Here is a 23,422-nt window from a genome sequence, read left to right as displayed (position 1 = left end):
CACTGCCCTCCATAACATCCCTCTGTAAACAAATAGATATTACTTTCCTGAGAAAATCCCTCGCAGGTAACATTCATATAAACCCTTTCAACCGCTTACAGCTGAACTATCGTTCCGCTCAAAGAGGTCGAGGTGTGTCCCTTTTCCCTCCATTTGCAAGAACAGCATCATATCAAAGTGGCTTCTTTAGTCGTTCTGCTCGGTTGTGGAATGAACTCCCACCGCAGATAAAAGAACTACCTGCAGAAAATTTCTGTAAAGACGTAAAACGGATGTATATATAACGAAACCCTCTGTACAAAACATAATTTATCTACTGTGAGAATGTTCAGTATGAGTGGGAGGATGGATGAAAGTTATGGGGTCCCGAGTGATTGAGACGGTAAATGGGTATGAGTGAGCCGGCCTAGCTAAAATATATGTGGGCGCGCTCTCTCTCTCTCTCTCTCTCTCTCTCTCTCTCTCTCTCTCTCTCTCTCTCTCTCTCTCTCTCTCGTTGAACAGGTCTTGTGAGTATTACTGTATGTAAATATTTTAACTGTATATAAGAACATCATATAGAATGTAATTGTATATTTGTATATTATAATTTTAAGTGGTGATGTAGGCACTTTTGTGTATATGGGGCTATGCCCTTTCTCCATTCACCATCCCTAAATTGTAACTACAATTAGTGGAAAATTTAATAATAATAAAGGAAGCATGCAACAATTTATCAGTTTAGCTCGTTGGTTGCGACACACTACTGCGCTTGCGCAAAGCTCGCAAACCGAAGCTCTAGCTAGCGCGGTGTAGATCTACTGTATAGTTGACTGTATTCCGAGACGTCGGTAACAAACATTCATTTTTTCAATTTCTTTTTAAACATACGGTGATTAGGTTAATATTTCTTCCCAGTTATTGATGATTTTACATTACTGACGAGTTTATAAAATAAAACTTTAATAGCATTGGATAATAATTATCTTGACTGCTTGGATAAAAGTTTTCATCCCATGCCCGGACACTTATGACGTAGTAGTAAGATAAGAGTCTAGCGATGACAACTGAGACATCGTAAATAATTCGGCTGAATAATTCCGTGGAAATCTGCGTTATCGTCTTGGATTTCACTTCGTGCGCAATAACACAGGAGCCGGCCCCATGGTGTAGGGGTAGCGTGCTTGCCTCTTACACGGAGGCCTCGGGTTCAACTCACGGCCGGGTCAGGGAATTTTACCTGTATCTGAGGGCTGGTTCGAGGTCCATTCAACCTACCTAGCCGGTATTTCCTGGCGACGTTGCCGATAAGCAATAACTTACAGCCTTACTTATTTCAAATGGGAACTCATAATATGTAGGTGGTGAATAAATAGTACACTGTCTCACGACCACGTTGTCAAACTGCCGATAGCCTACCGGTAAGCATAGTATGTAGGTGGTGAATAAATAGTACACTCTCTCGCGACCACGTTGTCAAACTGCCGGTAGTCTACTGGTAAGCCATGCGTCGTACATATACCGGTATTATTTATTTATACGTTGTGCAACATGTCGCAAACGTGACTGTGTTGCCAAATTGCCCATAAACCATACACGTATTTAAATTGCGCATTCATGTGCAACTTACGTTGCAGTTCCATTTACCTTTTATCAGATTAGTGAACAAAATTTGGACGGTGGCGACGATTATGCCGTGAAATACGGTATTTATTCTGGTCACTTTTCCGTTATTTTCTTTAAAAAAAAAAAAAAAAAGGTGATGTCTTAAACCCTTGTTAGAGGCCCTGCACTAGGGTAACGAAAGTTGCTAAGCGAGGGAGTTGTATAAGGTAATTCTGTGCGGATTTTCTGCTTATTTCTGCCTTTTCGGGCTTTTCTTTTCCCTCTCGGAAATTTTTTTTTTTTTTTTTAAGCGGTCTGTTTTGGCATTGTTGCGTTTCTGATTGGGATTGGTTCACTCCTTTTGAAGTGAACGTTAATTGTTGTTGTTGCTATGGAGACGTATTTGAGGGTTGTTGATTTAAAAAAAAAGTTTTTATCCTCCGGTGGGATGCTGTAATGTTGAAAGCTAAGTTTGTCCTTAATTTTTTTGGCTCGATTAACTTTGGTGATTGATTTATTTCTTGATATCTCCGTTTTCCCGTGTGATATGATTTTCCTGATTTCTTCTCCAATTTAATTTTGGGTTTTTCCTTGTTTTTCTCTATTTGCGTGTGGGTACAATGAACCTTGTATAACCTTCGCGCTTAGTACCTCAAAGAATTTCTTTATTCGCTCAGTGTATTTTCTAAGAGGAGAAAAGTTAACTTAACAAATTTATTTCATGCAAATTAACTAAGTTAATGGTGCAAAAAGAATTAATCTAAACCAAAAGCCTTTAAACCGTATCATGATTTATTTGTAATTTATAAATAAGAAGGTAGGTTAGGCTAGTACTGAAATTTTATATTGGGTCCCAATAAGTTAGGCTGGTTCGAACCGTAGGTTAGTTGTGTTTGGGTATTATTTCCCTTTTAATATTTTTCTTATTCCTGTTGATGTTCTGAGTCCAGAGTTATCTTAAGATTACTTCCTTCTCTTATTAAATATATTTATTTACTTCAAAAGAACCTGGACGTGTTATTATTGTAGTACCATACAGTGATAGTTATTTTCATTCTTTCCACGGCCTCTGGTCGCTTGTTTTATTCGTGGTAAGTACCTTTGTGATGGTTTTCTTGGATGATTTTGCTTCCACCTTGTTTTAGTTCTTTTTTACCTATATTTCTTGTCTTGTTGCTACCTGTGCGGACACCGTGGGGATCTAGAAACAAGTCACTGGTTGTCTAAGGAATGCCAGGTTCATGGAAGTATACGGTCTAGCCTCGAAATAACTTTCACTAACGGGCCTGCAGCTCTTGTCAGCTGTCACCGGCTTCCTGTAAAGTGAAATACAATTGTAGGGTCTAAGCTTCTCTTTCGTCTTCAAACTGTAGGGACCAAAACTTCTCTTTCAACTAACCACAACAGCCGCTGCTTTCAATCAGCGAATACACGAGCTGGCTAATATAACACATGACTCTGCTCCCAGCAGATTAATACAGCTTCATGCCTATCTCATGTATACACAGCTTCATTAGCCATTCAGGGCAACTTTGGCCTCGCACCTAATAACTCCTCGGTTCGACCCTTCACCTTATCTACATGGCCAACTCAGGCCTTTCAACTAATAAGTCCTCGGTTCGACCCTTCAGTTCATCAATACATGGGCAACTCTGGCCTTTCGACTAATAGCTTCACATCCCAGAACCTGCCTTCCTTGCATGTTTAAAGACCCTATTTTAATCAACGTCGTGTGCGGCTTCACAGCCCATATCGTAAACGTATCTGGAAAAACGTGGAGTGCATAGAAATGTACATCCTGCTCTACTGATGTTAAAATACTCTTTCCCACAGTGACCCTAATGGTGTTCAGCCTATGTACTGAAAAAATAGACTCTATTCCGAATCACTATATCAAATTACACAACACAAAAAATTAATATAAGGGAATACACTAACATAAATGGAAAACACACCCACAACTATCCTATCTTATCCCTTCATTTCCTCTATCTAAGTTATAAGCACTTGTCACAGGCTAGAGCATGCAGATAGCCCTGAACAACATTTACGTTGCTTAAACAAAACAAACCTAGTGCCTCTCTGGCTGACATTTAATTTTAAACATACAACTTAAGAAAAAGGATCTTGTCTAGTGCCTGTTATCTACTTATGGCATGCTAAAAATTGGACATAGAACACTTAGCTTTTGTTGACATCACCCACCAGCGATGTCCACATGACCGCTACTGTCGTAACGGCCTTAGGCCATCGTGATAGTGAATCCCTGGTGTTGAGCGGTCATCCTGTCGACTCCAGATATTGCCATATCTGTCCTTGTTCCTTGTGATGCTGGAACCTCCTGCAATGTAGATGAGTTAAGATTCATCTACTTCACCGCTTAATCGTGCTCATGCTCATTTTTCCTTTAATGCTTGGCTGACAATTGACTACAGCCTGTGCGCAGATTTTAGTCCGATCTGGACACCATTAATTTAAGGGTATAATGCCCAGGCATAATCTGTCCTACTTAGCGGCACTTTGCTAACAGAACGCATGCGTAGTTACGTGATCCACGAACGCGACCCGAATGTTATATTGCTAATCACTGAATTTACATGTGTGTGAGATTTCACTTGGAAATATCAAGTACCGTTCTGACGGTTACTGTCTAGCAATATTTAATTTATGCGCCAAGCTGCACCTTGGCGTCATCACAATTATAAAAAGGCTAGATAGAGGTAACTATCTTTCTTTAACACGCACTTTTACTCACAGACAATTAAAACAGTTTGCACTGCACATGCAGTGTGTGGTTAAATTTACACAGTCGCAAAGAAAGAAGCTTGCTTCTAGCATGCGGCTAAGTTCAATATATCAACTGATAAAGTGTCCAAGTGACTCATAAACGAAAAAGCAGCAACTCTACGAATTTAACTGAAGGAGATCGAAATGAGTGAATGAATGAGATAGGTTCTCGCACTACTTGCTCTTTTAAAGCCTCACAGAAAAACTGTTTGCCAAGGGGACTCCCCGTCGTATACTAGCGCATCTCCCTCAGCGGCTACACAAGATCAAACAACTTCCCGTTAAAATGGATATCATACTTAGTAGAACACAAGTAGTCAATATTTATATACCCAGGCAGTTAGTAATTCTCATCTTGATTTCTCAATAGGTCAAAACTGTGGAATTATAACGCAGTGACGGACTTCTCATCTCATATTTCAGTGATCCCACTCCTGCAGAGACGAGGTTGGTCATCCTGGTTTCGTTGTCTGGTAGGTCCCAATCTTCAAACATTCCCCCTCCCAGCTCTCAGTCGGTTGAATTTGAAATCGAGAACAAGGGAATTTCGTAACTGCTCTCGCCCAACGGCTTCTTTCTAACTTGAAATAAACGTTTCTGCTGGATTGATACCAGCTTGATTCTAACATAGGCGCTGCTCTCCTCTTCTTCCGGCCTTTGTCTAACTACAATGCAATGATGCTTTAATAAATGAACCCACAGTGTTATACATAATCAAATGGTAATTAAATTGGAGCATATGACGATATGGTTCATTGTAACTCGGGCCAATATAGGGTTGTTTGGGAGAGAAGTAGGTTCAAAACGCAATAATAACAGTCCAATCACAATTGTTTACTCGCCAGCATACCTAACAAATAATAATAATAATAATAATAATAATAATAATAATATTGATTTTTTTATGTCCCCACTTACTTTCAATGATTTTAGGAGACGCCAAACAAAACATACTAGGGTATGTATGCATTAATAAAAAATGGGAGGCAACGAACGTACGAAATTAAACATTATGATAATGAAACGCATTACCGCCACACCTGTAGATATCCATAAACGCGGCAAATTCTCCTGTTATATATTTTTTCTGCCGTGGAACTTTTGGCACTATCTGGGCGATAGCATACCTAACCTAAACAATGCGGTCTCTCTTATCTCATTTACAGCTGTTTAGGTAAATCCTGATGTGATAAATGTAGAGAACAAGCATGAAATTCACTTAAAAATAAGGGTCTGGCTTTCAACAGCCGCAGTTATCAAAAGAATGCTTCCAGTCACTATGTATTAGATTCGGAAATACAACTCGTAACATACGCTAGTAATCAGCTGTTGGTTTGACATAATATGATAATACGATACCCTTATCCCTTTTCTCTACGGGGTCGAGTATGAAGTGAGATGAATCATCGTAGCGAGTTTTTACGACCGTATGCCCTTCTTGACGTTGACCTCATTAGAGGAAGTAATGAGATGAAACGAATGACATTATATGAGTAACTAAAACGGATTATATTTACTTTATATGTAGGCCTAAAAGTCTTGTTCACCATTTATTGACTTTTTACATTTAGAAATATTGCCTTCCATTGAAAATAGCCAGTATATCTCAAATAGATTCATAAGTATGTTAAAGAACAGTGTAGAATGTTTACATGTACAATTTATAGCTCTTTATAGCCTAGAAGTCGTGTTCACTGCTCAAAATTTGAGGTAATCGCATATTGGACCCCCCTTTACATTTTTTAGTTGTAAAAGTGGGGGAAAAGGGGGTGTAATACGCAAGTAAGTACGGTTTAACATCAGGACGACTCAGAAATGAAAACAACGCTCTTTTTTAAAATCTCATCTGCAGCAATACAGAAATGACAATGGACAAAATTCAAAAATCCGCCACTTCAGAAAACCCTCCTCGGTAGATAAAAACATATTACCCTCGCCTATCACATGGAGAAATAACACAAAATAATGGAGATTCATACTCCCAGGAAAAAAAAAAGAAAAAACAGCGAAATCCTCACGGAATCCTAGCCTTAGCCACTCGCTGAAACAAACCTGCCCAAGGCAAGTTACACAATAAACATCAATAAATCAGGTCTTTACTGAGGAACACTGTCCCTGAAATTTAACAAAATATAGTCCCATGTCCAAAAAATTTGCTAAAAACTGTAATCACGATAGATGACGCTGTCCTATTCTTCCGTACTCTTTGTAAGTCCGCACTGATCATATCATATCAAAACATACTTGCACTTGTTAAATTAAATTCAAATAAATGACTGACTCTGCTCTGATACAAAATTTGAAGACTGATATAATACGAAATTTTACGTTACCGGACTCCATAGCTGCAGTCGTTTAAGTGTGGTTAGTATCCAGTATTTGAGAGATTGTGGGTTCGAACCCCACTGTCAGCAGCTCTGAAGATGGTTTTCCGTGGTTTCCGATTTTTACACCAGGCAAATGTTGGGGCTGTACCTTAATTAAGGCCATGGTCACTTCCTTTCCACCCCTAGCTCCTTCCAGCCCCATCGTCACCATAAGACCTATCTGTGTCAGTGCAATGTAAAGCAAATAACAAAAAAAATAACAAAACAAACAAACAAACGTAAATTCATTCCTGAAATCCTGAAAGTTACTAAACTGAATCGCACTCCCCACTCAAGAAAATAGATAATAGTACTAATAATAATAATAATAATTTAAAGAAATTTGAACACCCACACTTGGAACTTGAAACATGAGATTGCCATAGCAAAACAGTTAACCAACAATAACTTTGCACTAAATAATGACAACGTGCTCTTAACGGCACAAAATTTATCATATTCATACTTGGAAATAGTAGTCTGCGTGGCTCAGGCGCAGTGCGTCGGCCTCTCACCGCTGGGTTCAGGTGGTTCAAATCCTGGTTGCTCCATGTGAGATTTGTGCTGGACAAAGCAGAGGTGGAACATGTCTTTCCCTCCCTATCATATAACCACAGGCTTCAGGAGTACCTCTGGCTCAACCTCAAAGACATTACCGACTTACGGTCGTGCAAGTATACTTGCGCCTTGCAGTACGTACCCATGGCCAGTAGGCAGTAATGTTCAGTCTTTGAATGTTAAAAGCTTAGCGTAAAATTGTGGAAAATCGTATATATATTCCAATATGGCAATCCACATCACATACGAGTGTTAAGCTATTAGGCCCAGTTAAGAATTGCTGGTATATCTAAACCACTGAGCGTATGCTGAACATTAAAGCTTGAAATTTTCTTCACCAAACGGAAACGAAAAATAATTCATGCAGTAGAGGGTTAAATACTTGGGTAGTATAATGTCCAAGGATAACTTAGCTAAATATGAAGTTAACAGTCGAATCAGCAAAGCAATACATTTTTACCTCCAAGTAAGACAGCTACTATGGGATAAAAAAGTACCACTCAAAACCAAGGTGACACTGTATAAATCATACTACATCCCTATCCTCACATACAGCCTGGAAACCGCTACATTATCAAGAAATGACAACTCAAAACTCCAAGCAGCAGAAATGAAGTTCCTATGCACAATGATCCAGAAGCCCAGGAGGGATAAAATCAGGAATGAAAAAGTGAGAGAAGACGTACAGTAGGACTAGAAGACTCCTTACTCCAGAAGATCCAAGAGGCAAGACTGAAATGAAAAGAATGAGTGCCAAGAGGTCTGCAAGAAAGGAGTATGAAAGAGAAATAAGGGGAAAGAGACCATTGGAGAGACCTAGAGAAAATGGACAGACTTAGTGAAGAAGGATGTAGAGGAGAGAGGTCAGGATTGGGAGCAGATTGTGAATGAAGAATGGTTCATGGACCAAACAAAATGGAAGGGGCTCGTATAGCACACCTGGGAAACGGGAGTTGGTGAACAACGATGATGATGATGATTAGTGTTTCTTGCTTTTATATTTCTTTTGATGTTGAGATGCTATGCACATCTAGGGATAAATGGATTAAAATTCGTCTCACTAAAAGGTTAGTTAGATAACGGGATTTAAAAGGCATGAGAACATGCAATCACATTTTCCAAGTAATGTGCATAAGGTGTGAATGAGTGTGAATGCTGGTGGAGCTGTGATCCACACACTTGTCAGTGTCATCTGGTGTTTTCCAAGTATGAAAATGAAAATCCACAGCCTGTTTTCAGTCATTCGACCGGGTCAGGAATGGAATGAAGCCCCCATCTAGTGGCGAGGATAGGAATCGTGCCGGCTGCCCAAGCCTGTCGCACTCCTCTGGGGCAATTATTAATGAATGATGGATGAAATGAAATGACGCTGGAGAGTGTTCAACATACGCTCAATGGTTTAGATATACCAGCAATTCTTAACTGGGCCTAATAGCTTAACACTCGTATGTGATGTGGATTGCCATATTGGAATATATATATGATTTTCCACAATTTTACGCTAAGCTTTTAACATTCAAAGACCGAACATTACTGCCTACTGGCCATGGGTATGTATTGCAAGGCGCAAGTATACTTGCACGAACGTAGGTCGGTAATGTCTTTGACGTTGAGCCAGAGGTACTCCTGAAGCCTGTGGTTATATGATGGGAAGGGTCCACGTAAAATAAACGGTGGTTGGTTTGCGTGGATGTTGACGGGGTGGAAGGAGTACCTTTGGCTGTAAGGCTGTTTTGTCTTATGTTATGTAAAAAAAAAAAAAACAAGGCATCACTGGGATATGTGTTTAATTGACTGTACAGTTGAAAACTACCTCTGTCTATAATATTTATCCATTTACACAGGTGAAAAGTTATTTGTTGCCTAATGGCAACAGTATGCAGTAGAGGGTTAAATTATGTGACACTGTCTAGCATAGTGCTATTTAGCATGATTTCTGGCTGGTTGTCACCCTTTTGTACCTTCAACACACCATTTTAGCCTTGTTGATGTTTAATCCATATCTCTCAAACTCCTGACTCCACCCCTGACATCTCTCTTCCACATCTTTCTGTGAGTTACCCCAAATTACTACATCATCTGCAAATGCAAGTCTTGTCACCCCTTTTCTTTTAGCACCTTTAATATTGTATCCATTACAATGATAAATAATAGGGGCGACAAAGCACTACCTTGTACTTCCCCTTTTGTCTCAAACCAGTCTGTCAGTCCAGAACCGACTTGTTCACAGCTTCTGGTTTTTCGTAAAGCACCTTAACTTTTGAAATTAGACTGTCTCGAACTTTAAGCTTTCACAGGCACTCCCAAATAAGCTCCTTTGGTATGCTGTCATAGGCCTTTTCAATGTAAGGAACAGTAGATATAAAAGCTTCTCTTTTTCCCAATGTTTTTCCATTAGTATCCTGACAGCAACTGTTGTTGATCTTCCAGGCCTAAAGTCATATTGTTCCTCTTCTAAAAGTGGTTCTACAATTTATCGTAATCTATCCTCTATAATTTTTTCCAAAATTTTTAGTCCGTGAGAGTGATACCACGGTAGTTGGTACATTTCCGTCTGCTGCCTTTGTTGAATATAGGTACAATTTTACCTTTCTTCTAGTCTTCAGGGATGGTATTTTGCTGCCATACTACATTTAGGAGTCTATATAGCCATTGGATTGCTGAGGTTCCTCCTGGGGCCTGTTTCATAAAGCTACAAGTCTACAAGTTACAAGTAATAATGCATACAAGTTGTTGAAAATAAGTAATTCCTGTTTCATAAAAGCCCTTGTAGGTACAAGTGTATTTATACAAGCTACAAGACTTGTCAACAAGTCAAAATTCATGTTGTGTTTCATAAAGATACTTGTAGAGTACAAGAACTTATAGAAAATACAATTTTTCTTACAAGTTGGTTTAGACATACAGGGTGGTGCGCGAATAGTTGACACATTTGAAAAGCAAATATAAAATGCAACTTTGTACTATGTTGTTAAAATTTCGTTCACACCTTCCCTGTTTCATGGAAATATCTGTACAGGTGACACTGCTGCTGTGTCTACAAATGCCTGCAATCCAGTGAGCTTTCTGCCATGGCCGACTCTCCGTTCAGCCGCGTGCCAAAACAGTTATCTTTTATTGCGAATAAAAAAAAATGTTACGGCGACACAAAGGAAATTTGGAGCTGTATTTCAGATTAGGTGGGCACCAGCAAGGAACACCATCCTTCGATTATACAGAAACTTAGAAGAACTAGGCAGTGTGAAGGAAGAAAAGCGACCACGTGCAGCAGCAGTTCAATATCCTGATGGTCGCCATGCAGTGCAGCCCACACAAGTCATCGTAGGGAGCTTCAGGAGGAAGTGGAATATTGCGCCATTCAGTTCAAAGAATGTTACACAGTGAACTTCAGTTGTGCCCATGCACAATGACTGCACTGCACAAGCTCACAGATCTTCACAAGCAGAAGGGATGGCAGTGCGTCTTATGGACTCAAGATAAAGATGAAGTACTGTTTAACACTTGATTCTCTGACAAAGCCTATTTTCATCTCAACGGGGCAGTTAGTAAATAAAATGTGCGGTTTTGGGCTACAGAAAAAGCTGATATTACACACGATAAAAGCACGTATGGAGAAAAAGTGAGTCTGTGGGTAGCTCTGTCAAGTCATGGTTTAATTGGATCATTTTTCTTCAGTCAGACAGTTAATGCACAGCGATACAAGGACATGCTGGGGAATGAATTCATGCCTCAAATTCTCGCTATCTCTATTCATACGCAGTGGTTTATGCAAGATGTTGCTACACCTCACACAGCTATGTTATTGAGTTTTTGAGAGGAGTATTTGGTGATCGTGTAATGTCTCTTCGTTACCCATAGTACAACAGTAATGGCAGATTCTCATGGCCTCCTTAAAGCTCTGATTTAAATCTTTGTGATTTATTTTTATGGGGCTATTTGAAAGAAAAACTCTTCGCTTCAAGACCTCAAAGCCGCATGGAAATGCGTGGTCAGATTGTGCAGCTCTGCAGTGAAATTCATGAAGACCTGTGCCACAAAGTCGTCAGAAACATGCGTACGCATCTCGAAGAGGTTATCCACAGCAGTGCAGGCCACGTTGACCCTGTGATATAGTGAAATCTATTTCCAGAGTCCAAGCTGCCTAAGCCTACAATTTCATTAGTGTTCTGTGAAAAATAAAGTTGTTATTCTAAAATTAAATGTGTCAGCTATTCGTGCGCCACCCTGTATAAGGTTGAATACAAGTCTGTGTAATTTTCTGTTAAATACTCAATAATCAGTTACTTTTCAAGCTTTGTGTTAATTTTTGTTTGGAAATGTATTTGTTATATAGTAGCAACAATAGTGATGAATATATAATAGGGGATGGACAAAGACGTAAAAGAACTTTCAGAAGTGGGGTTAACATGGCTTTCACAAGCTATTATGAATACAATGAAAGATTTAGAATGAGTTCAGTAAAACTGAAGTCACTTCTACAATATGTAGGTAATCACCTTCAGCATGCAACTAACAAAAACTGTGCTCTATCCCCAAAACAACAGTTACTTATAGCATTACAATGGTTAGGAAATGGGGGGCAGTATCCTGCAGTAGGTGATATGCATGGTGTATCAAAATCTAGTGTGTGCATAGCAGTTCATTCAGTTGTGAATCCAGTGAATGTTGTCAAGTTTCCCACAGTTGTTGACTGTCCAGAAGAAACTGGCCACATAGTTCGAGAGTTCCATGCTATTGCTCGTATGCCTCAAGTATGTGGACGTATTGACAGAACACTAATAAACATTGATGTTCCTGTGTAGTACATGAGAGCAACTTTATTGATAGTCATGGGAACCATTCCATAAATTGTATGGTAGTGTGTGGACCAAATCTTAAGTTTTACTATGCAAGTGCTAACTGGCCTGGAAGTGTGCTTACCTAAAATATCAAGTGAAAGAATGTCTTAAAAAGGTAAAATATATAGTAAAATAATGTCATATAAAGGGCAGCTATTTACACAAACACCTTTAACGTTTAATATACAGGTGAAAATAATAAAATATAAATGCAGAATCATACTATACCCCCCTCCCTCTTTTACGTTCTCATCACACTTTGTAACGTCCTTTGTGTACTGAGACTTGGGTAAGCCCAAGTCTCTCGAGTTTCAAAACTTCCAGTTTTGATTTATAGATGCTTATTCCAAACAGTTCATTCTGAAGGGCTATCTTCTTTCTCTTCTCAATTTCCAGATAATCCATAGGGTGAGGTGAAGCCTCAGAGGAAATTCTCTTCCAGAGATAAGGAAATATTATGAATATTCCTCCACTCTCTTTGTCTTCCTTCGCGAGTGAAGTAGAGAAAGCTCCAAACAAAATTTCTTTTGCTTCCCTGATTTTATTCAGGATTAAAATTTTATTTGCAACTTGTTGCTGTTTAGGATTACTCATGTTTGACTCCGCTTGGCTATCTCGCAGAAATCAGCTGACTTGTAAGACTTGTAGTGAAATGTACCAACTTTACAATTGTAAATTGTTTATGAAACAAAAATTTCGTATAACTGTAGGAACATCCACTTGTAACTACAACTTGTACGCTTGTAGACTTGTAGCTTTATGAAACAGGCCCCTGCTCTCAACATGTCCACACTTAACTCATCTATTCCTGCAGCTTTCCCTTTCTTCATACTTTTAAGGCTCTTCACTATCTCCAGCCATGTGATTAGTGGCTCCATATTTTTGCTGCTCTCTTCACTTTTTCCGGATTCTTCTCTTTTTTGAATTACATTTGATGCCTCTCTGTTCAGGATCTTGTCAAAGAAGGTCTTGAATTCTCTCCTGATTCCATCTTCCTACTGATCCACTGTCCTGCTCTATTACCTTGATGTCTTCTAGGTTATTTCGTTTGTTTTTAATTACTCTGTAAAGAAGTTTCTTGTTTCCTCTGCTGTCCTCTTCCAACTTTTCCTCAAACTCATTCCATTTTTTCTGTTTCTCTTCTCTTACTATCCTCTTAGCTGTAAGTTTTTTTGCCCTATGAGTTCCTGTAGTTTAGTCATTTCTTGGCCACCTGGATCTTGTCTCTCTCTTTGCTTTTCTTTGTCTAGCATCTTTTTTTTTTTTTTTTTTTTTTTTTGCCCAATTTCTCTTTTTATAGCCAATCTGACTCTGTTATTCCACCAAGGTGTCTCTTTTTCTTTCATGGTTAATCCTGTTACTCCACATAGGTCTTTAGCTTCACCCACCAAAGTATCTTTAAAAATTTTTCATTCTTCTTTCAGCTTGGCTTCTTCTAATTTCCAAGTCATCACTTTAAGTTTTCCTTTTTTTGTGGGGGGGTTGTGTTAGTCACATGATTTAAGTCTGCAATCAATAATCTACGATCACTGTCCATACTCTCACTGGGGATAACTTTGACATCAGTTACATATTTCCCTCCTTTGTTAGTGATTATATAGTCGATGAGAGACTTATATTTTCCATCCCAGCTATATCTTGTTATCTTGTGGCTGTCTTATTTTTGGAAGAAGGTATTTTTGATAATCAGTCCATTTCTTCTGCACAAATCAAGCAGTTGTTCGTCTTCAGCATTTCTGTTGTCAAACCCATGTGGTCCAATGATTTCCTCATAACCAAGTCTGTCTGTCCCAATGATGACGACATTTTCTTCATCAATTATATCTTCTAGATCTTGACAGAATTGTTCCTTCTCTTGAGCACTACATCCAACCTGTGATGCATATACCTGCACTACTGTGTAATTTGTGGACTCCAGCTGCATAGATAATTTAATGATCCTATCATTCTTATAGGATACTTCAGTGATGGCGTCCATGTCTTTTGTGGTCAGGAAAGCTTAACACCATTTCTGGCCTCTTCCTCGCATCCACTCCATACTAATTTGTAGCCATCTCTGAGAATCTTGCTACCTGCCTTTCTCCATTTTGTTTCACTCATTCCCAATATGGATAGATTTTTCCTCTTCATCATATCGATAAGTTCTTCAGTTTTTTCAGTCAGGGTCAAAATATTTATAGTCCCAATTCTTACATTTTTCTTCGGACATATCGGTCTTTCATTAGAGCCGTGTTGGCCGTCATACCTGCCAGATCTGCTCGGAGATTTTGTCAATTTCAGTATTATTTTTTATCTCCATCCGAGGCTCGTTTGATTGTTGAAAGCAATTCGAAGACGCTACCACTGGCTTGCTAGGCCTGCCATGGATCTTCGCCTCGATACTTTGTTATGCACTAGATTGTCAGTGGCTGACATGCATTTCCTCATGTCAGTTAAGTGTATGGTTTACCCACCAATACTAGGGAGGCTGATTGCAGTGGTTGCCCACTGGGCGATGGGGTCGCCATATCCCTACGCCAAAGAAATAATGAAATTTAGAAATATCATTTATAAAAATTTATAAAAGCACCAAGTGTCATCCACAGACTACCAACAAATTCCTTCTAGAAACCTCAGCAGAATTCACTTAAATGCATTGCAAGTAAGCAGTGCTTAGATTCATAAGGCACTGCTAAGACTGGTAAAGTACATGACTAGCCAGGAATTCATGAACCTCACAATAAAATTTCCTCAAATTAACCAAATGTATTTCTTATCCCAAAATGGACCCTATCCTATAAAACCAGATTAAATACACATAACTTGAAACTAAAAGGGTGGTTCATGGTTCCCTATAGTATAGTGAGATAGGTATAACAGTGTAAATTGTTGATACAGAATATTAGAAAAAAAAAGTGTTGAATGCTTATTTTAAAATTTAACTAAGCTGTCATTTCACAAAATGTTTGTTATATCAGTTAATTTGATTTGGCATGTACAACTCACTGACATTTTGAATCTTCATTCAGGTGCTGATGTCGCTAGATCCAGAGGAGTACCTGAAGCCAAATGTGGATGGTCTGTTGTTATCACAGCTCCTCAGTGCAGTACAAGTTCTGACAGTTCCTGCTGGTGTCCTATCAGCAGTAGGTGTTCATGGCCTGCAGCATCACTTTGCTTCTGTTCGTCATGAAGTAGTGTGCATGCTTGTGACCATGTTGGACCAGTTGTATAAAGTGGTGACTGCTTTAGAAAGTTGGAATTTGTTAAGCCGAACAGACATTATCAAATTTAAACAGGGAATCAACAGTTACTTGACTAAGGTATGACATATCAAAATCAGTTTTCATTTTTTATATCTGACAAAACACAACCCATGACAAAATTCCAAACATTAAACCACCTCAGAATTTGCTCTTTATTGGTTATATAGAACTCCAAAAACATGCATTTAATGGGAGAAACAATAAACCATTTTCTAGCAATTCAATGAAGACTAGAAATTTAATGTCATTAATCAAAATGTTTGTTAGGGTCTATTTTTACTTCTGGACTTTTACACTTTTAAACAACAAATTTTTAGAAAATAGCTTTTTGTTAATTTGATTCTTTCAGCTTTGTTAGTAAGATGCGTTATGATATAAAACTTTTATTATGAATGAAAATATTAATGGTTACTAAGGGAAGTTTCAAACAAACATCCTGCTCTGTAAAATAAATTACAGTAGCTTGCGAATTTAAACTTTCTGATCATTGCTTAAAGTTCAAATAGTGATCATTTATATTTCAGACATGCTGAATCCAGAACTGAAGTCAGTTTTCTTGTATCACATTAGGTTTCTTTGCAAAATCAAAATGAATATATGACTTGTGCATAACAGTGTTAATACGCTCTAGTGTCACATGTAAGAAATACTCTTTTTCTTGTTATTTTTATTCATTTGTACACACTTACAGTATATTACACTGTTATATTTATGAGTATAACAGTTGTATATATGGAGCCAAGTCCTGGAAATCAATGACACAAATACTGGAAGAATTCACCTTCATTGTTTATAGCTTTAACGAATTGCTTCATAAGTCCTAGTTTGATATGAAGTGGAGGTAACAGTATGTTGGACTTGTCAACATGACATCATTTTATGTTTTTTGAAATTGTCAGTCTACCATCTACGTTGCTGCCATTCCTTTTGAATCCATTATTGTGACCTTGCTCAACTGTCCCACTCCCAACTTATAAATATCAATTTTTTGGAGCTAGTTCATGAAAATACGAACATAATCCAGCGTAAAGTCTAACTATGTAACTAAAAGATTAGCACATGTTTCATTCCTAAAATATGGATAATCTTCAGGTAAAAAATGTAAATGCAAAAATTGATACATATAGGGTGGCGTGCACCAACCAAGAGTAAGTTCTACTTCTGTAGTAAAGTACTCCTGAAGTCAGCATTCGGCGACTTCTATACGAGAGTACCGTAAATTACTTCCGAAGTATTTTAGTCCTTTCAGATACTCCTGGAGTAAATTACTACAAGAGTAAAATGTTGAAGAGCACCATCTTGTAGTATATTACTAAAGAAGTAAATAACGCACGAATATAGGTTAGAATTTACTCTCATGTCGTGCGTGGAGTAAGCTAGGATCAGCCTTGTTGACTAATTGAATACCGTATCGTATACGAGAGGAAGACGTTTCAAACTTGGTTATGGATTACTTGGATTATATTGACGATCTCAACGAAGAAAACGACGGGAATATAATAGTGCGTACAGTGCGTGAAAGGCGAGATCCGTATGATATGTACACGGAGAGAGAGTTTAAGGAACGTTTTGGCCTTAGGAAGGAATCCTTTACCTTCCTTCTAAATCTACTTGTAGATAATTTACAACAAAATTCAGACAGAAATTCAGCTGTATCTCCCAAATTACAGTTGTTGTGTGCCCTGCGAGTGTTTCGTACTGGAATATTTCAGTTAGTTGCCGGTGATCTAATAAACATTCACCGCACGACTGCTGGCCGTATCTTTCATCGCGTGGTTAGAGCAGTAGTGAGGTTAAGAGGGAGGTACATACATATGCCTGCAAATGACGATGAATGTTCTGAAAATAAAAGGAAATTCTTCACGTTGGCAGGTTTCCCACACATTGTGGGTGCAATTGATTGTACGCATGTTCCCATTTTGTGCCCTCCCGGTGACAACGGCGAACTTTTCAGAAATCAGAAGGTGTATTTTTCTATAAACACACAAGTTATTTGTGATGCAAGTATGAAGATCATGAATATTGTTTGCCGATGGCCTGGTTCTACGCACGATGCACGAATATGGGACAATAGTGCTGTTGCAGCGCACTTTGAGAATGGTTTGTATAATGGAATGTTAGTGGGAGATAAGGGTTATGCCTGTACGAAATTCCTCATGACACCACTCCTACAACCAAATACACCCGCTGAACACTGGTACAACACTGCTCATGCAAAAACCCGCAATGTTGTGGAACGCACTTTTGGAGTGTGGAAAAGAAGATTCCAAATCCTTGAAAAGGAAATGCACTTCACGCCTACAGCATGCGGCAACGCAATAGTAGCTACGGCAGTCCTCCACAATTTCGCTCTGGATGTAGGCGATATGTATGAAGAAAGAGACTTGTTAAATAACAACGAAAACATTCCATTTGTGAATCACAAAGAAAATATAGCAGGAAATGCCATTCGGTGAGCTATTATAAATGATTACTTTTCATGAATGTGAAAACCAGTTAGGCCTAGTGCATTTTTCCATGTTCCCTTGTAAATAAAGACAGTATTATGAGAACATTTTGCTCTAAATTAAACTAAATAAAATGTAAACTAAATAATATACAGTAATAATATTTAAACTGTAAATAAACATACTTTACATGAAATTACTGACAAAACTGGTAAACAATATAGGGTGAAAATATTTACACTTTGTTCGAAATTTCAATCCGCTGTTTCAGATACAACTTCACATACTTCACTCGCGTGATCTAAGTAAGTCACAAAGTTGACTGAGTTTTCTGCGGGCATTGAGCATATTTTGTTCTTTAATACTTCTAAAACGTCTGTTTTCATTTTGTGTACTTCCTCTTGCATTTCCCTCTCTCTCTTCATTATTGACATCTCCTCTTCGTGCTCTTTGCGAAAGAAGTCCAGACGCATCTTATGTAGCTCTTCATGCCGCTTATGTATCTCACTGTCCTGTCTGCTAGGGCATCTTCTAATTCTCTCAGTACTTCCAAGATCTGTAATACAACAAAATATGGTATTTGTCTTTACCACAGCATAGCCATAAGAATGTCAGCACGTACACTTAAGAGGTTTATGAACAATTTCAACAATATTTTCTTATCGAATAAGAGTTAATTTTACACTTACCAACTTTCGGACTTCCAGCAGTATCAGTGATAGAAATTTCAACGTCATGATCCACCGGAATGTCTAGACTTGGGCCCACTTCTTTATCATTATACATATCATCAGCGTAAGTGTCATCAGCTCCGTGTATAGGCTTGTTATTATTATTATTGTTGTCGTCTTCCATGTGATTACCTGCTATCGCATCATCATCATGAACTGAATTAATACCACCGAAAACCTGTGGCATTATTTCAATAATTATTTTTGATATATCATCAACGTGCGTTGTCTGTGGACCACCACCAGTTTTAATTTTTTCCCGAGTGTCCGTGACTTTCTGCTTCTTAGCCTTCGCTTTTAGGTCCTTCCACAGAATTTTAAGTTGTTCTTCAGTGCGTTTACCGTCACTCGAGGTATTGAATTCTTCTGTCACGGCTTTCCATGCATTTCTTTTTTTATCCAGCATCTTTACATCGTGTTTCTTACACTCTACATCCTTCGCATACATCCTCATTATCTCTACTAACAAGCATTTATCTTTTTCGCACGTTTTTCCCCCCATTTCCTATCGCACATAACCTTATCTATTTTGATTTCTTTAAAGAACACAACACTACTCCGCGAGTAATGAGCGCTACTTCTGTAGTAGTAACTAAAAGAGTAAATTGTACTTCAGCTCCCCGACGTTACTTCAAGAGTAAATAACTACCGTAGTAGTTTACTTCTGTAGTATGGACTTCTTTAGTAGACGTTACTTCCTGAGTAATTTACTCTAAGATGGTGCACGCCACCCATAGTTAAAACACTTATGATGAGAATGAGGTTATATTATGCTAAAACATATAATATACATCACTGTTCAAGTTCGTAATATAATCTACGTCCATGAGTGAGACGGTTTGTACAAAGTGGTATTCCTTTCTTCAAAAATGCTGGAACTATCACTGTTATTGCTTATATAAACCTTACACAACTTAAAGCTGACATTAGTGGACTTAAAAAAATTAAACAATTTTATACAAAGACCAGGGAGACTCCTTGAGGAACCATAGTTGAAGTTTACTTGAGACCTAACCTTCTGATTGAACAAAAGCAATAATTGCACCTCTCTATAAGCAAGGGAATAGGAATGATTACCACAACTGTCGAGGTATTTCATTGATCATATACCAGGCAAGGTTTTCACAGGAATTTGGGAAGGTAGGGTGCGATCAGTGGTTGAGTGTTAGTTGGATTAAAACCAGTGTGGTTTCAGACAACAGAGGGGCTGTCAAGTTCAGATTTTCAGTATGTGTCAGGCAACAAAAGGAATAGATACAGTGAAATCTCGTTAGTGTGTTTCTCATTAACATGCTTTCCTGCTTAGCACATCGTAAATTCGAAGTCCCGATTCTCATCGTATTACACCTATATAAAAAATACCTCGCTTATCGCGTCACAAATTTTCGCTATTACCGCTACTATGGTCACATTTTTCCTACCACTGAAAATGTTATTTGTCATCCCTTGTGAAACAAACATGATTTCCAACTCGGGTGAGATCCGTTGCCACAGCTGCGTGATTGCGGAAAAAGGCCTTAAATTTCTGAACTTCACAGGAGAAGTTCCACATTCGGGGAGCAAGCTGTTAGCCTCAGAAATGTTCAATTTTGCTTGTCGGTTAGCAGCAAGATTGGTGAATAACAGAGTAAGTCTATTTGTGCTTGTATTTCGCATTCCATTCAGAAGTTATAAATTTATTTTGTGTTGAGTGGTACAGTGAAGCGCAGCGAATATTTGTATTTGCAAATATAAAGATAGGAACTTTCCACTTAATCAATACATTTATTCTTTATAAAGTACTTAAAACATTCTATTACAGTACTGGTTTCGACCCTTCTAATGGGTAATCTTTAGCTGCTGAAGAACCTATTGTCTTAATAATAGCAACATAATTATAATGCTAAAACACAGCCTGTCATAAATATGAATGACTAATGCTAACATTGAGGTGATGTATTTTGGAAATAAAATATGTTAGGAAAAATAGTTTTAAAAGTCTGCAAAGTTAACAAGTTCATTATGATACTGAATCTTGAAGTTCACTCATTTAGACCAGTGTTGCTTCGATGGCACACTTATTTAAAAACATTTTAATGTTGAGTTGGTAAAATATTAACCCTTTGGCACTCAGCCTATATACAGGAGTTTGCTCGAAGACACTCAGACTAATTTCTGTCATTTTCCAAACCGACTTACAAAAAATCAACACGTACAGAGTTTAACACACATTAAAGTAAAATAAATCACACTAATACAGGAAACTATGAACATTTCAGAAATGAACATACCTAAAACGTATTGTTATTGGTAAAGCCAGAAAAATTTATTAAATTTTGAAAATAAATTTTAAAAAATAATTTTTGATTTTCAATGGCTGAAAAATCAGACATTATTGCGCATTCCTTCTTTATTCTTAGACGTGAAAGAAAGAACATTTATTTCTGATTAATTTGATATCAATACGATGTGTGTGCTGCAATTCAGTCATGAAGCATGGCACATAGTTATTCACTGTACATGTAACGGTCATCGATGTCAGGTCCTCGCGGTCCGATGCACGGTGAGCAGCTGTGACTGTGTCATTTCCCACATAATGCGAATTACTTTCGGCAAAAGAAGGTCATTATTACTGTCTAAATCATCTGAAAATTCAAGGATATCGGCCTCATTCGGCCTTGAATATGGCCTAGCCATTACGATAAAAAGATGAGACAAGCACGTGCAACAACGGAGTTATGAAATGGAGTAAAATTATAGTTTGCGAAGTACAGCGAACACACGATATACCAAAGAAACGAAATATATTAACTAAACTCATATCAAGATCAAATTGTTGTATTCATAAGCCAACCAAAACAGATCCACGCAATTAACAACTTCAAATAACCACAACATAAACAGTCACGGTCAACAGATTTCATTTGTCGAAAATAAAAATATTTTGTAGGGCAGGTGGATATATCTGTAGAGTAAAACGCAAATTCAACGTTTTAAGGTACCGTCACGATCAACTGTTACGATTTAACAGCCACGGAAATGACGAAAATGCCTAAATAGGACAGAGCCGATATATCGGCGCCGTGAGTGTTTTCGCCATAACCTCTCGCGCCGATAGATCGGCGCGCTGAGTGCGAAAGGGTTAATGAATGTGAATGACTAATGTTAAAATGATGATATGTTGTGATAATCAAACATGCTTGAAGAAGTAACTTTGACAGTCTAGAATGTTCACCAGTCCATTAACACTGTTCTTGACGTTTGTACATATTCTCACCCATTCAATCCATTGTTTTAAAGTTATGTACTTGTTTTAAAATATAAAATCTCTTGTTGTTAAGTTATGTGGTGTTATTTTTATAAATTCCACTTCAATAGATTTATTATTGTATGATGATGTATGTTGATGAGCTTGTACAAAGTCTCCATAAGCTCATCTCAGAGTCAATTTGTTGGACTTTGAAGTTCTGTTAATTATTGTGCAAAAGTTCCCCTCTTCATATGCGCATCCATTGTATTGTATCAAAAGATCTAATAGACACATGTCTATGGAGTGTGTTTTAAGAATCAATATGAGTGTTACTTACTGCTGAGTTGGTCTGTCCTTGTGCGCTATTCGGAAGCACGCCACGCACTGCTTCGTGTGCGCCGAGGACTAGATAATGCGGCATTGGAGGGGAGAAGAAGTGGAGTCAAGGAGACCACCTGGTGAGGAGTGGAGGAGGGGTTTGTCTATTGGAGGTTCATTTGTGTGTTTTTGCTTTTGCTTGTTGATTCTCTTTAAATAAATGTTTTTTAGAGGTGGGATGGCGGCATTAAAAAGAAAGCTCCCTCGTGATGTCTCGAACTCGAGCAAGAATCATGGAAAACAAACAGGGATTAAGAATGCACACGTAACAATACAACCTATAAAATAAACATTTCATTACCATTTACAACAACAGCCACGTGGGCATAATGACTTGAAACCAATAAATATAGTAAGAAAAATATTAAAAATTAAAAATTTTACAAAAATTAGCCGAGAACGATTGTCAACCTCTCCTTCTTCCATAACACATGGTCTGCTCTGTTCCGCGTCTACACCAAATAATAATAATAAGAAGAAGAAAATGAATTGGGAAAATCTCAATGTAGCAGTGGCTTCACATCTAGGCTGGGAAAGTTAGACAGTTAACTATCAAAGTACACAAAATCAAACCATATGCAAGGTAAACGTAACTTACAGGCCTAACAAACGACAACTACAGGAAGGATGTGGAAGGTGGTAGGATCCCTATTGTGGTCCGTGGGAAAGTATGCCGTTATGGGGAAGAAAAGGTTCACAACAATCACCCTCAGACTAATAATTGAGGGGTTCGGGTGTAAAACATGCATGGTAAGTGACAATATTTGCAATATTGAGATATTTAACGTAAAACATGGTATCTAGATGATAGCGGTATACAGACTTATTTTTCTTGGTAACTCCAAACCAGTGCATGTAAAACATGGTATGTGAGACAAAATGGCTGCTAGCAGGAAGTTGGAGTTTGATAGGGGAAAGGAAGTGTGCAATGCTGCAATGTTTGAACAGCTTCTAGTGAGTGATTAAGACTGTGATGTTTCTGATAAGGACCCAACCTCTCAAACAGAGGAAAATGGAAATGAACACTACGCTGTTAATATCCAAAATGAGGTAACAAGATTTTATAACCTCACTTTTCCTGTTTGCAAGTATATGTTTGTATCTACTGTAGATACCATGTTACTCTTGCACAGTGTGACCATTTTACATTCCAAAAAAGAGGATAGATTGCATAAAATTTTGTGCAGGTTCGAAATTAATGTTTTTATTGTGAAAACATATATTTTAATTATAAATTTGTTTTTTCAATCAGTCAGTAC

At 38.0% G+C, this 23,422-nt stretch overlaps 1 protein-coding gene across 4 annotated transcripts in view; it reads left to right on the top strand.

Moving 5' to 3' along the window:
* The window catches only part of LOC136857679 (nucleolar pre-ribosomal-associated protein 1), a 404,999-nt gene that overhangs the window by 138,546 nt on the left and 243,031 nt on the right, over nucleotides 1-23,422 (top strand). For all 4 annotated transcript variants that reach the window (XM_067136526.2, XM_067136527.2, XM_067136525.2 and 1 more), the window contains one exon: nucleotides 15,142-15,435. In XM_067136526.2, the coding sequence (XP_066992627.2) occupies nucleotides 15,142-15,435 (294 nt within the window). The remainder of the gene's footprint in view (nucleotides 1-15,141; nucleotides 15,436-23,422) is intronic.

Source organism: Anabrus simplex, chromosome 1, assembly GCF_040414725.1.
Source record: "Anabrus simplex isolate iqAnaSimp1 chromosome 1, ASM4041472v1, whole genome shotgun sequence".
Taxonomy (NCBI): domain Eukaryota; kingdom Metazoa; phylum Arthropoda; class Insecta; order Orthoptera; family Tettigoniidae; genus Anabrus; species Anabrus simplex.
This window is presented reverse-complemented; position numbering and strand designations above follow the sequence as displayed.